The 15,153-nt window shown below is 38.2% G+C and overlaps 1 protein-coding gene across 5 annotated transcripts in view; it reads left to right on the forward strand.

The window, feature by feature from the left end:
- The window catches only part of AGBL3 (AGBL carboxypeptidase 3), a 59,498-nt gene extending 44,773 nt beyond the window's left edge, over nt 1-14,725 (forward strand). For 2 of the 5 annotated variants that reach the window (XM_004741718.3, XM_004741720.3), the window contains exons 16-19: nt 4,082-4,130; nt 5,282-5,478; nt 8,154-8,385; nt 13,560-14,725. In XM_004741718.3, coding sequence (XP_004741775.1) covers nt 4,082-4,130; nt 5,282-5,478; nt 8,154-8,385; nt 13,560-13,983 — 902 coding nt within the window. In that variant the 3' untranslated portion in view covers nt 13,984-14,725. Of the gene's footprint in view, nt 1-4,081; nt 4,131-5,281; nt 5,479-8,153; nt 8,386-13,559 lie in introns of those variants that run through there. The other 3 variants (XR_006601413.1, XM_013050250.2, XM_004741721.3) reach the window with 3 other exon arrangements.
- Nucleotides 14,726-15,153: the final 428 nt, after the last annotated feature.

Here is a 15,153-nt window from a genome sequence, read left to right on the forward strand (position 1 = left end):
AAGCTGAGGTAGCAATAGTTACATCAGAAAAAATATACTTCAGAGTGAAACAAACAAAATACACTTCAAAACAAGAGACAAAGAAGTACATTACATAATCATCAAGGAAACATCCAACAAGAAGTTATAACATTTATAAATATTTATACACACAACAGATACATAAAGCAGCTAGTAACAAACATAAAGGAAGTAATCAATAGTAATATAATAATAGTAGGGGACTTGAACCACCCCACTTATATCAATAGATAGATCATCCAAACAAACAGAAAATCAACAAAAACACAGAGGCATTGCATGACACATTGGACCAGACGGATCTAACAGATATATGCAGAACATTTCATCCCCTGAAACAGAATACACATTTGACAAAGTCCAACATTAATTCATGATAAAAGTCTTCCACAAAGTAGGTTGAGAAGGAACATACCTCAAAATAATAAAGGCCATATATTTAAAAACCCACAGCTAACATCATACGCAATGGTTAAAAACTGAGAGCTTTCCCCCTAAGATCAGGAACAAGGATGTCCACTCTTACCACTGTTATTCAACACAGTACAGGAAGTCCTAGCAATCAAGACAACAAGAAGAAGCATCCAGATTTGTAAGGAAGAAGTAAAACTTTCACTATTTGCAAATGTCATGATACTACATATAGAAAACCCTAAAGACTCCACCAAAAAATTGATGAGTGACAGCAGGGAGCCTGCTTCCCTTCCTCTCTCTCTGCCTGCCTCTCTGCCTGCTTGTGATCTCTGTCTGTCAGATAGGTAAATAAAATCTTTAAAAAAAAAAAAAACTGATGAGTGAATTCAGCAAGGTTGCAGGATACAAAATCAATATACAGAAATTTGTTGCATTTCTATACACTAATAATAAAGCAATAGAAAGAAAAATTAAAACAATCCCACTTACAATTTCACAAAAAAACTAGGAATAAACTTAACCAAGGAGGTAAAAGACCTATATTCTGAAAACTATAAAACACTGATGAAAGAAACTGAAGATAACACAAATGGAAAAATATTCCATGCTCATGGATTGGGAGAGAAAATATGGTTAAAATGTCCATACTACCCAAAGCAATCTACAGATTTGATGCAATCCCTATCAAAATACTAACGGTATTTTTAATAGAATTCAATCAAATAACACTAACATCTGTGCAGAACCACGAAAGACCCTGAATAGCCAAAGTCATCTTGAAAAAGAACAAGAGTAGAGGTATCACAATCCCAGATTTCAAGGTATGCTACAAAACGAGAAATCAAAACAGTATGATAACACAAAAATAGATCAGAATAGAGAGCCCTAAAAAAACAAACAAAAACAAAAAAAAACCCAACTATTTGGTCAATTAATCTTCTACAAAGGAGGCAAGAATATGCAATAAGAAAATGGCGGTCTCTTTAACCACTGTTGTTGGGAAAAGTGGACAGCTACATGCAAAAGAATGAACCTGGACCGCTTTCTTACACCATACAGAAAAATAAATTCAAAATGGAGTAAGGTCTTAAATGTGAGATCTGAAACCATAAAAAGTGTACACTAAGAGAGCATAGGCAGTAATTTCTTTGACATTGGCTATGGCAACATTTTGCTACATATGTCTCCTAAGGCAGAGGAAACAAAAGCAAAAATAAACTATTGAGACTACATGAAAATAAAAAGATTTTGTACATCAAAGGAAACAATCCAGAAAACTGAAGGACAACCTACCAAATGGGAGAAAATATCTGCAAATGGCATAGCTGATAAACAGTATCTAGAATATATAAAGAACTAATACAACTCAACACCCAAAAAAACCCAAAGAATCCAATTAAAAATGGGCCAAAGATATGAACAGACATTTCTCCAAAGAAGATGGTCAATAAACACATGGAAAGATATTCAGCATCACTCATCGTCAGCAAAATGCAACTTAAAACCACAATGAGATATCCCCTCATACCTATCAGAATTGCTAAAATCAACATAAGAAACCACAGGTGTTTGCAAGGATGCAGAGAATCGGGAAACTTTGTGCACTGTTGGTGGGAATGCAAGCTGGTGTGGCCACTATGGAAAACAGTATGGAGATCATCAAAAAATTAAAAAGAGAATTACCATATGTTCTAGTAACTCCACTACTAGTATTTACCCAAAGAATACAAGAACACTAATTCAAAAAGATCTGTGCAACCCAATGTTTATTGCAGCATTATTTACAATAGACTTGGGCCTACAAGATGTCTATCATTGTTGCCAGCCATAGAAAAGCCATCAAAATGTTGGGTCTGCCATTAAATCACATTTTCAACATGTGGGACGAGAAGAACATCCTCTAATTTGGAATAGTTTGAAGATGAGAATACAGGAAAACACTACAGTAAAATAATTTATATGCTGTTTCTCTAAAACTGTTTGAAGATCTTTGAAGAAGCACCAAGGACTGTACAAAAGGATTCACTGCACCTGAACTATTTGTATTGTGTGTAGGTTATGACAAAAACCCATACACTGGGGGGAAAAATGACATTTAGGGGAAGAAAGACTGCCTCAAAACCCAAAGATAAGTTACCTAAAGGGGCAGCCAAATGAAACCGCCAGAAAAACTGTAATTTATTTGAAATCCACCTTAAGATTACCTCCGTGCTTTATAAACATTTTCCCTGAGAAAGAAGTTTAACATATGGTGACGGGGTGTTTCAGAGGGTCTAAAAAGAATGGACATTTCAGACATGCAGTGCCTACATGATGAATTTAAAGATGCAGGTGGCCTGAATGCCAGAAAGCTAATCTGCTAAAAACAAGCTTGTATATTTTTAGAAAGATGGAAACTAATTCCTTACAAGTCCAAAAACCTGCTGTTGCCAGTAAGTAAAATCATATTCCATACTCAGGTTTGTCTGTTGATGGGGTCTCTAACTTGATGTCATTGCACTGGACCGCCACCAGGGGCCAGTGTAAAAGTGGGCTCGGAAAGAGGAGACGGCAAGTCCAGTCTCTGAATGTGCTCAGTGTTAACACTACATAAAGGAGGAACATCCTAAAGGTACAGGCAATTCAGAGAAGTATTATCAGAAAAGGAAACACAAAGTGCAAAAAGATCCTTCTTTATCACGGGACATAAACCCGTTATTGTTCTTTTTTTTTTTTTTAAGATTTTATTTATTTGACAGAGAGAAATCACAAGTGGCAGGCAGAGAGAGACAGAGGAGGAATCAGGCTCCCTGTGGAGCAGAGAGCCCAACGTGGGGCTCGATCCCAGGACCCTGGGATCATGACCTGAGCCGAAGGCAGAGGCTTTAACCCACTGAGCCACCCAGGCGCCCCTGATTATTGTTCATTTTTATTAAATATAGGAAGTATCTGTTAGCTCGATTATATTTACATTCATCTTTTAAAATCTTATATTTATGTGTCTTAAAAATGCACAATATGGATTATAAAATTTAAATATCCAATAAAAAATTAAAATCTGTATCAGAGAGAAACAAAAATATTGTTCTATTATTCTCACACATAACTGCTTAATATGTTCTATAAATTACTGCTAAACACCACTGTTAACTGGTCCTATTGTTTTGCTTAAATAATAGTGTTTATGTAACAGAAAAGCAAATAAAAAATACCTATTTTCAATACCTATTTTATATTTTAATGTTAAAATAATACGTGTGACGTACAGCTAACTACCTGTTACATATTATACTACTTTTTTGGTCTGTCATGGCTGTGTCCTAGGCAGGCTCTCTAAACAGTTAGTCACCTGACTGTACATGTATATATCCTTCATAGATCTAACATATGTATTTTCAGTTCTGAATTGTTTGACAGTTATTGGATAGGCATTTCTACTGTTTGCTATTCTCTTGAAACAGTTTAATTAAAAAGCTTATAGGGGAAATATGTACTAATAAACTTCATGTCTGAGTAAAACAATGGCAGATTAATTGAAGATAAACTCAGTTAAAGTAGCCATTAAATGTATGAATGAGGCAACTGTCAAGAAGTAAAAGTACTAAATTTCATTAATCTTTTTTAAAAAATCTCCATTCAGATATTTTATGGCTTATTCTCTTTTTAGTGAAAATACCGGGACGAGCTCCTGCTTGGTTTCTAAAAAGATATTTGAGGTAGGAGAACTAGATTTCTTCTACCCGATTACCTTATTCCTTTTCCTCTGGCTTCTATGATTTTGATTTTGAATTAAAGCAACAGGTAAAAGTAGCTTTTTTATAACAATTGTTAATTGATGTCTCTTTATATTCTCCATAGTATCTGTAGGCTGATGTTAATACATAGCAGTGCTTATCTGATACCATTTGAAGGATATTGAGATTTCAGTATTCCCAAACTATCCCCCTTGGATGCCTTAAAATCTACAATTAGACATTTATTTCTATGCATTTGTCATGGCATTATCTGAGTTTCTCCTTTTTCAAAAAAAATAGACATATTGCTGGTATAAGATAATTACTTAGTTCTTTGGGATGGATGACCATCCCATCACCACGTAGAAGAGCAATTGGAGCGTCCATCAGGCAGGGCTAATCCTAGTACCTGGAAACCAGAGGAAGTATAGAAAGTGAATTCAGGAATAACATAGGTAAACCTGGTAGTTTCTCTAAACCAGTAATTATTATATCACTAGCTCCCTTGGCAAGTTTTCCTATTCTAGGAATAATGACATGAGCTACCATCAGAACCATGGAATAGTAAGTATCTGAAGGTAGACTGAATGTGTCCAACAGAGGAAACATGGTATGCACTTTCTTCCTCCCATGGCTCTTCTAAGAACTTGGTTTCTACTCAATATAATGGGTTCTGGGGAGATATGTAGACTCTCCTGTCCCCCAAAACCTACAAAATGGGTAAGAATCCATCTTTGGGCATGCCTGTACTTAGCTCTAGAACTGAACGAACTAAGACAATTTTTTAAAAAATCTATCTATAGAAAGATACCAAACAATACAGTAAAATAAGAGAAAGTAGAAAAAGTATTGGAGTTACAAGCTGTCAATTCTGGACCCGTTCCTCCCTCTTATTAGCTGCATGATGTTGAGCAAGTAAGCTTAACCAGTCTGATTCCTTAACACTCCCTCTCTGATGTAAGATGGGGATAACACCGGCCATCCTGCCTACACCATAGGACTGGTAATACAATATCCATAAGTCTCCTTTACATTCTGCGAGGTGTCATATACAAATATAACATGGCACTACATTACTCTTGCTTAGATAGATCACCAGTGACACTGAAATCAGAGTATGCAATTTCTTTCAGCTCCCAAAATAGGATTCAGAGGCTCAGCAAAGACCAACAAAGACAGTTGTTAGAAACTGGTGAGAAGACAATCCACGAAATAATTCAGCCCAAGAGCACTAATTTGTATGGAAACTGTTTCAAAGTAAAATCCTTCAAGTGTCCCATGAGCACGCACACTCCCAGCTGGGCTGAGAAGACAAGGATACCAGCAGAAGGTGGTTTGTTTGTTTGTTTGTTTGCTTAGGATTTTAATAAAGACAAAGGTTACTTTCACTGTATCATCATTAATAAATCCTATGAAATTTGGAACTGTTTATAATCAGAAAGGATTAATAGCCATTTTATTCCTGATTCTGAAAAGTGCTTGCCTTATTTAACTTCTATATAAGTTTGATACAGAAAAAAATTTTAATATAGCTTTGGAAAAAATCTATTTAATTGCCTTATTCCCAATACCTCATCCTTGTTGCCTGCTTCATACCAGAGTATAAAAAATGAACTAATACACATGATACGAATGAATCTCAAAATCATTGTGCTGAGTACAAGAAGTCAGACTTATGAAATGCTGTATAAATCTCATGTATAGGAAAAAAAAATCTCATGTATAGGAAATGCAAACGAATTTATAGAGAAAAAAAAACTAGGTAAAGCTTTCCTGGAGGAAGATGGCATAGAGCAGGCGATGATGGGAAGAATGGACTAGAAAGGAACACGAGGCATCTCTTACAGATGTGTTTTTCTAGATCCCGAATGTGGTGATGGTTTCACAATTGCTTACAGCTGTTGAATTGCCCGTTTCAGTTTCCAGAGCAACTAAGTGAAGCGGAGTTCTATTCTGCGGAGATGGTAAAGACTGAGGGCAGATGAGCACATCGGTTTAGGCTTGTTTTTGAAAGGCCTTGCAGACACCGAAGCAGAAGTACTGAGTTAGCAGTTGGGTATGAGTCTGGAGTTCTAGGAAGAGGTCTGGGCTGGATACACATGTAGAAATTTTGAGATAAAGACCACATTCTAGGGCGTGAGCCTGGATGAGACCCGTAAGTGAGGACACATACAGAAGAGGGTTATGGAGCAGACCCGCGGGTGTCCAGTACTGATGGATCAGAAGATGAAGAAGAACCAACAAAGATATATCTCTAACCTTTTTACAAAGCATAATGTATTTCATGCTTTTATTCTAAGTGTATTCTACTTTTTCTTACGTTGTCTGCACACCATCTTGGGCATTATAATTGTACGTAATCTTGCCGCGTCCTTTAAAATGTCTACTAGTCTTCCTTCAGGCTTTACTCAGGGTTTCTTTTTATCCTTCAGCTCTCTTGCTGAGTATATAGAATTTTTAAGAATTGTGTCAAAATACACATGAAATAAAATTACCATCTTAACTGTTTTTAAGCCTAAAGTTCAGGTATTGTTAAGTACATTCACCTTGTCATGCACACTGTCTCCAAAATTCTTCTCATCTTACTAACCTGAGACTCTGGACCCATTTCACAACTTCCCCACCTCCCTCCGCCCTGCTCCTGGCAACTCTCCTGCTTTGAATCTCTCTTTGACTGTTTCTTAGATAAGTAGAATCAAATATTTGGAAGACAAATACATTGTCTTCTTGTGACCGGTCTGTTTCACTGAGCAGAGTGTCTTCAAGTTTCATCCGGGGTGTGGAAGGTGTCAGAATTTCCTTCCTTGTCAAGGGCTGAGTGGTACTCCATTTTACATCTGGACCACGTGTTGTCTGTCCATGCATCCGTCAGTAGGCACCTGGGTTCCTTCCACCTTTTTGGCTGCTGTGAATTGAATAATGCTGCTTCTATGATCATATACAAATACCTCTTTGAGACTCTGCTTTCAACTCTTCAGGGCATAGACCCGGACATAGAATTAATTGCTGGATCATACAGGAATTCCATTCTCAATTTTTTGAGGAACCACCCTACTTTTCTTCACAGTGACTGTACCATTTGCCATTCCCAGCAACAGTGCACCAGGGTTCTAATTTCCCCACATCCTTACCAACACTTGTTATCTCCTGAGGTTTGTTTTATAGTAGTCTTACCTAATGCAAGGGGGAAGTAAACACTTTTTAATGTTATTAAAAGGACCACAATTAACAAACAATTGCTGCGTATCCTGTAGGTAAGGAGGGATTTCGGCCATGCCCTTCTCACGGTCATTCCCATATCTCCATCCTTCTGTTTCTCAAGATCAGAAGCTCTGCGGTCACCACTGATTCCTCTCTCCTCTCATCACACATTAATTCACTAGTAAAATCTCAAAATGTAGGATTATATAACAGCAGGGTCCTTCTAAAACAAACCTCGGATGGTAACACTCAGCTGCTCAAAACCCTTCAGTAGCTCCCCATTTCACACTCAGTAAAGTCGGTCTTTACAATGGCCTGTACGGCCCCATGTGAACGCTGTCCAAGCCACCTAGCCGAGCTGCTGTCTTAGCTCTTTCCCCATAATTCAGTCTACTTTAGCCACTTGTGCCATCTTGGTGATCAACAAACTAACATGCTCCTCACTCAGGGCCTTTGCACCTATTATTTTTCTTGCCTAGAATGCTCTTTTTCTCTGGTATCTGCTGGACTCACTCCCTAATTCCTCTGACATTCCTCAACTGCACAGGGAGGTCTTCCCTGAGCGCCTTGTAAAAAACAGAAGTCAACCCCTCCCCCAAGAATTCTTTATTTCCCTCCCCAACGCTATTTTATCCTGTAAACTTCAGCATTATCTGACATACTCTATATATTACTTATTTGCTCTTTTCTGACCCTGTAATTACAATATAATGGATAAAGATCCTTGGCACATAATGTTCAATAAGTAATTGTTGAGTTGATTTAGTTCATGTATCTGTGCATGTATTTGTGGTTGCTCCCCAGATCTGCGTCACAACTTTAAAAGCAGAATGAAAGAATGTACTTCTTTCCCGAGCAAGAAGACTGGCATAAATTGGACAGATGATGAAAAGAGAATCTACAGGGATAAAAGAATAGCTCAAACTCAAGAGATTCTGCAGTATTTGCTCCCTATCATGGAAAGCACTAAAAATGTACAAACCCCTCAGAAGAAACAAATACTCAACCCAAGAACCAACTTCCAAATTCAACATCAGTAAGTCGATACAATTTTGTCATTCTCAGATATTGACTACATTTTTATAAGGAAGCAAAGTTTAGTAATTCATTATCCTAAGAAATAAACATACGCTCTTAAAAATGGTGGCAGCTACACCGCATTTGACAAAGGGACAAAAACCCAAAGCCATCAGAGAACAATAGATAGGTGACAGGAATAGGTTATCAGGTCTTAATTGATCATGTGCATGAAATCACTCATTAATTTGGATCTCTGAGTAAGTATACGTGCATAACGTATGACGGTAGCCTGACTTCAGATTTCTCCAATGTGTTTAAGGCTTATAATCCTAGGATGCAACCAGAATAAGAAATAATTACTTTGAATTACTTAAGCGTATTGATAGAGGAAAGCATAAAGAATAAGACCAGACTTCTTTTAAAGATAAAAAAAATAGAACCATCACTAAGACTAAAAGGAAACACGTATACCTAAGAGACAACAGCAAGCTGAAAACATTATTAACAAATCTTAATGAGGTATCTTTGTACTAGACATGATTCTGTGTTTGCACACACACCATGTGTATTTTACACTCTGTACCTAAGGAAATTGAGGTGCAAAGAGTTTAAGTGATTTGTCTAAGGTCACACAGCCAACAGACAATCTGTTTTCAGAGTCTGTTATATTCCCTTTAAAATACAAATGAAAAACAGAGGACCAATAAACTAAATATTCACAAATGACCTACACATCAATGACAAAATTTTGAATATTTTAGTAGGAAAATGAGCAAAGGCTATGAACCAGAAATTCACAAAAGAAAAAAATTGGTCAATAAATATTTTAAATGTTTAATTTCACTTAAAGGAGTGCAAATTAAAGCAATAATGAAATACTATTCGTTTTTGCCTCTCGATGGAAGAATTAACTCACTGATGGTTGGAATATGAATTCATACAGAGTTGTGTTTCTTTTGGCTTTGGGTGGGTTTTTTGATGCAGAGTTTTGAAAGGCAATCCAGCAATGTAAATGAAAAATCCTCCATATTATATATTCATTTTGACTAAAAAAATTCCACTTTTAGAAATTAAACCTAGGAATGGGGCGCCTGGGTGGCTTAGTCTGTTAAGTTTCTGACTCTTGATTTTAGCTCAGATCATGATCTCAGGGTTGTGAGATCGAGCCCCTCTTCAAGCTCTGTCCTGAGCATGGGAGCCTACTTAGGATTCACTCTCCGTGGAGAGCCTGCTTCCTCCTGTCTCTCTGCCTGCCTCTCTGCCTACTTGTCATCTCTGTCTATCAAATAAATAAATAAAACCTTTTAAAAAAAAAAAAAAGGTTCACTCTCTCTCCTTCTCCCTCTACCCTCCCCCACCACTTTCTTTCTCTCAAAAAATGTGCTCACTTCAGCAGCAGGTATACTCAAAAAAAGGAAATTAAACTTCCGGAAGTGGGGGGTGGAAAACCTAGGTAAGAGGTTTCTGTAGTGATGTTCACTTCTTTATTTAAGATTTATTTATTTCAGAGAGATAATGAGTGAGGGTGGGCAGGGAGAAAATCTGAAGATTCAGATGCTTAACCGACTGAGCCACCCAGGCGCCTTGATGTTCATTTCAGTATCGTTTAAAAGCGTCCAAGAAAAAGGAAACAAAATGAACCTAAATGTTCAACAACAGAAAAAGTGCTTAAATATAGTATATCCATAGAATGAAGTATTATGTAGCTATGAAATATTGTACAGATTAACATGTGATAATGTTCGCAATGCATAAGTGAATAAAAACTACTAATCAACTTTGTTATGTTGCATTTACAGACTATACAAGTCTATTTAAAGTGTGCCTATTATACACATACACACCTAGAAAGATCTCCAGTAGCACATAGCCCCAACAATGGTTCTCTCTGGATAAAGCCCTGACAGAGGGTGATATTCCTCTTTATGCTTTCCCCACAACTTTTTTTTTTTAAGATGTTACTTATTTATTTGACACAGAGAGAGAGATCACAAGTAGGCAGAGAAGCAGGCAGAGAGAGAGGAGGAAACAGGCTCCCCTGCTGAGCAGAGAGCCCGATGCAGGGCTCAATCCCAAAGACCCTGAGATCATGACCTGAGCCAAAGGCAGAGGCTTAACCCACTGAGTCTCCCAGTGACCCCCAACTCTTGATTAATGCCACATTAATAGAAAAAAATGTGTAGGGTGTAACTGAGTATATTCTTTTTTTTTTTTTAAGAATTTATTTATTTGACAGACAGAGATCACAAGTAGGCAGAGAGGCAGGCAGAGAGAGAGAGAGGAGGAAGCAGGCTCCCTGCTGAGCAGAGAGCCCAACGTGGGACTCGACCCCAGGACCCTGGGATCATGACCTGAGCCGAAGGCAGTGGCGTAACCCACTGAGCCACCTAGGCGCCCCGTAACTGAGTATATTCTAATAGAGTAAACAAGTCGATTTTTAGAGAAAGTGGAATTTTAGAGAACATTTACTTTAACTAGATGTATATAGGTTAGGCACTGAGGCCCAGAGTAGAAGTCAGGAAGCTTGGGTCAGAGCAGGTATCTCAACAAACATACCCTCTTGGCATTCACAAGTACAGGATTGGAGTAGTTCCAAGTAGTTCTCACATTCTCATTTCTTAATAGTATAACCAGCAAAGTCCATAAAACTATAAGGATAGGCAACTGGTGACAGTTTCTAATCAGAAGGGATAGCTATCGTGCTGGGGAAGGCAGGGCCTAACAGAAATTGTGTCTAATATGTCAGCTAATATGGGCGAGACAGAGAGCACAGGCCCGGGCAAACAAGGGACCAGTCACATTATGATAACACAAGCGGACTCAACGATCCAGAAACTAATAACAAAATCACAGTGGACCTAGGCAAACATGACAGTTAAGACATAGCTTGATTTTTGATTTTTAATTTTTAATTCTTTTTTTAAATAAATATAAGAGAATTTTTTTTAAGATTTTTTATTTATTTGACAGACAGAGATCACAAGTAGTCAGAGAGGCAGGCGGAGGGCGGGGAGCAGGCTCCCCACTGAGCAGAGAGCCCGATGTGGGGCTCGATCCCAGGACCCTGGGATCATGACCTGAGCTGAAGGCAGAGGCTTTAACCCACTGAGCCACCCAGGCGTCCCTTGATTTTTAATTCTTATATTCATGAGCGGTCTCTTACACACTTTGAACCCTGAAGCGTACTCAGTGTGGACTGGCCTGAGTCTGGAAGGGCAGACAGCTAATAGATTGTATTAATTAAGAACCCTTTGGGTGCAAATAAGAGAAACCAATTTAAGCTACTTTAATCAGAAAGTACAAGGTCGGGTAGGAGGGAAGAAGTATAAGAAAGTCTAAGACAATTTATGGCAATAAAGGGTAGAGAGAATTCAGTCAGGTCTCAGAAAAGGGCTGAAACTAGGGAATGGAAAGCCGCCTGAACTTTGTCCATCTTCAGTCTCCTCTTGTCTCTCTCTGCAGAAAACTCTTCATACCTCACACCGGCACAAATTTGCAACCCCCAACACTTGCGCTTTCAAGACTCTCTCTTCTTCCCAATTCAAAGTTACAGGGAAAGAGAATCTGGTTGGCAACCATGCCAGTGGGTAGAGAACAGATCGTTACAAATGGCGGACGACCCTTGTGGGTCAAGAGGTAGTCCCCAGAGAAGGGCACCTTGTGCCTGGGGTAGGCCCTTCCCCAAAGGATCTACCGTAGGTATACATGGAAACAAGAAAAAAATAGGAAAATAGCAAGCAAGACCATTCTTTTTTTTTTTTTTTTTTTTAAAGATTTTATTTATTTGACAGACAGAGATCACAAGCAGGCAGAGAGAGAGATGGAGAAGCAGGCTCCCTGCCAAGCAGAGAGCCCGATGCAGGACTTGATCCCAGGACCCTGGGGTCACGACCTGAGCCAAAGGCAGAGATTTTAAACCACTGAGCCACCCAGGCGCCCCCCAAGCAAGACCATTCTTAACAGATTAATTCACTATATACTTCAATACAATCAAGTGGATATTTTTTGCTCTTTGAACTTATTTCTTTATGACTTTATATATTTTGTCTGACTGACTCGGCACACGTAATGTCACCCATAGGAAGTGATTACAGAGTAAAGTGAGACTAACCCCCAAAATGAGAAAATCATACTTTTGTCAAACCATTTTAGACATCTTTCCAAGTTTGGACTAGGGAGAGAATACTTAATGTACTTTAACGGCTGGCAGAATTATTATACTAAAGAATGTAACATTTGAACGTAATTATGGGGCTGGAACTTCAATTGTCTGTTCTGTTCTTAACCAAAATGAATGGAGTCTAGGTGGATGCTAATCAGTATCATATTAGCAAGAGGCCGGACACCTCTTCCTCCCTGTCAAACACTGGTCAGAAATCAGATATTAAGGATTAAATCTCATATTCAGCATTCCATCTATTAATGATAAAAATTCTTTTTTTTAATGATAAAAATTCTTGAGAGGGCGCCTGGGTGGCTCAGTGGGTTAAGCTGCTGCCTTTGGCTCAGGTCATGATCTCAGGGTCCTGGGATCGAGTCCCGCATCGGGCTCCCTGCTCAGCAGGGAGCCTGCTTCCCTCTCTCTCTCTCTCTCTGCCTGCCTCTCCGACTACTTGTGATTTCTCTCTGTCAAATAAATAAACAAAATCTTTAAAAAAAAAATTCTTGAGAAAGACTATGCATATCAAAATGTGACTGGAGAGATTTTTCACTTTGAGGAAAAAGAAACAGATGCACTTTCCATCTTTTGGACTCATATCAATCTTTTTACTGACTATAGAAAAAAATGTGTAGGGTGTAACTGAGTATATTCTAATAGAGTAAACAAGTCGATTTTTAGAGAAAGTGGAATTTTAGAGAACATTTACTTTAACTAGATGTATATAGGTAGATGTATAGAGGCCATAGAGGCCCAGAGTAGAAGTCGGGAAGCTTGGGTCAGAGCAGGTATCTCAACAAACATACCCTCTTGGCATTCACAAGTACAGGATTGGAGTAGTTCCAAGAAATCATGACCAGAAACTGAAGACCTAGATCATTCTCACAGGAAACAATGGTAAAAATCCTAAGGGAAGATGAATTCACCACAAGATTTAAAAATAAGACTTAAACTGTGACAAATACCTAAAGACTACAAATACCTAGGGTACATGACAAGAGAAAAACTCATGTATTTCATTTCTTTCCTAGACAAAAGCCAGTGACTTACATAAATGTAAAGAGATTCAGCACATCTTGGACACCACCCAGAAATCACCCTCTTATAAGCCAACGGAATCTAACGGTCAGCTCTCTAGAGTGGCTCCAGTCCGTGTCCCAGAGCCCACTTGAAAACCTGTCACCTCTTAAAGTGCCCAAGAAAAAGAAAAAACACTCTCGAATCAAGGCCACAAAGACTAAAGACGTAAAACCTGTCAGCAGCAAATGGGAGACTTATCCCTCAAGTCTCGAAAAGGACGCGGATATTAGCAAAGAAGAGAGTCTTCAAGCTGAAGAATGCAACGAGCAAAACTCTTTGCAAATAGCTCCACATCCAGCTAAAAATAAGGATGAGCAACCAAGTAAGAAATACGGACAACCTGCCTTCTATTTGAACCTCCAGAGAGACAAATAATTCAGCTTTATGCTACTCTGAAAACCTTGGATGAAAATACCATATGCCTACCTAGTAAAAAGGAAAAGAAAGAAAGAAGCCCTCCCTACCTTCTCTCGCGCGCCCCCCCTTACAGATACATATGCATATCCCAACTACAAGGTCCAGATAACCCATCTTCATTAGTGGCAACATCTTTCAGAGATTTAGAAAGAAATCCAGAGAAAATACAGAAAATTTTAAATCACTTATTTATATTTAATTTTTGTCAGGATGGAAAAAAAATCTATGAACTTCTGAATTCTTCCAAAACAATGTGTGCATTAGAACACCAAAAAACTAAGAACTCAAGGACGGAATGACCTCTACTATCAATGACTCTAACATTCCTAGTAGGCACCTTAATAAATCAATCAACATCTTTTCTTGAATTTCTTTTAGTGTGCTAGAAACCATCAATGGTATAAAAGACATTTCTCCCCACTAGATTACTGTATAATTGTACATGTAAAACACACAAGACTAACATAATTACAGAGTAAGATGGTACCTAGGAAAGTGCTAAGTTGTACACATGTGACAGTTAAAGAAAATACTATGAATTAGAGAGTGTTAATTGCACAAAGCAAGTGTGTCATAAAATAGCACCGAAATGGATAGTTGATGGTTTACAGTGGTCATTTTACTTCTCAAAATGTAGCAACAATGTAAAAGATGAGATGTGCTGTTTGCTTTAGAGCTAATAAATGTCCATTTCCAGCCATTTATTCATGTGAAAGCAAGTGGAACATCTCACAGTTTGTCATTCATAAGACGACAGTGGAGGGATTCCTCAAGGACACTACAGAGAAATAGGCACGTCAGGCAAACAAGTCAAGATGGATGTGATGAGTGAGAAAACAAGAGTCACAGGTCACCAGTGGTGTCCATTGTGGGGTAAGGCTAAGCAGAATGAGAATCAGGTAGATGAGGCACATGAAAGATACAGGCTATAAGCTAATTAGGTTATGGTAGCAAGATGAAACTAAGAAAACCCAAGGTTGGGTAGTCTCCTCCCAACAATCCCAAAAGCCAGAGGGTTTGAGAACTCACTGGGATAGTAAAATAACTATATTTCTGTTTTGATTTTATTTTCTGTTTTAATAGAGTTTATTTTTTAGAATAAGTTCACAGCAATACTGAGCAGAAAGT

Source organism: Mustela putorius, unplaced genomic scaffold, assembly GCF_011764305.1.
Source record: "Mustela putorius furo isolate JIRA1106 unplaced genomic scaffold, ASM1176430v1.1 tig00003845_pilon_pilon_pilon, whole genome shotgun sequence".
NCBI classification, from domain to species: Eukaryota; Metazoa; Chordata; class Mammalia; order Carnivora; family Mustelidae; genus Mustela; species Mustela putorius.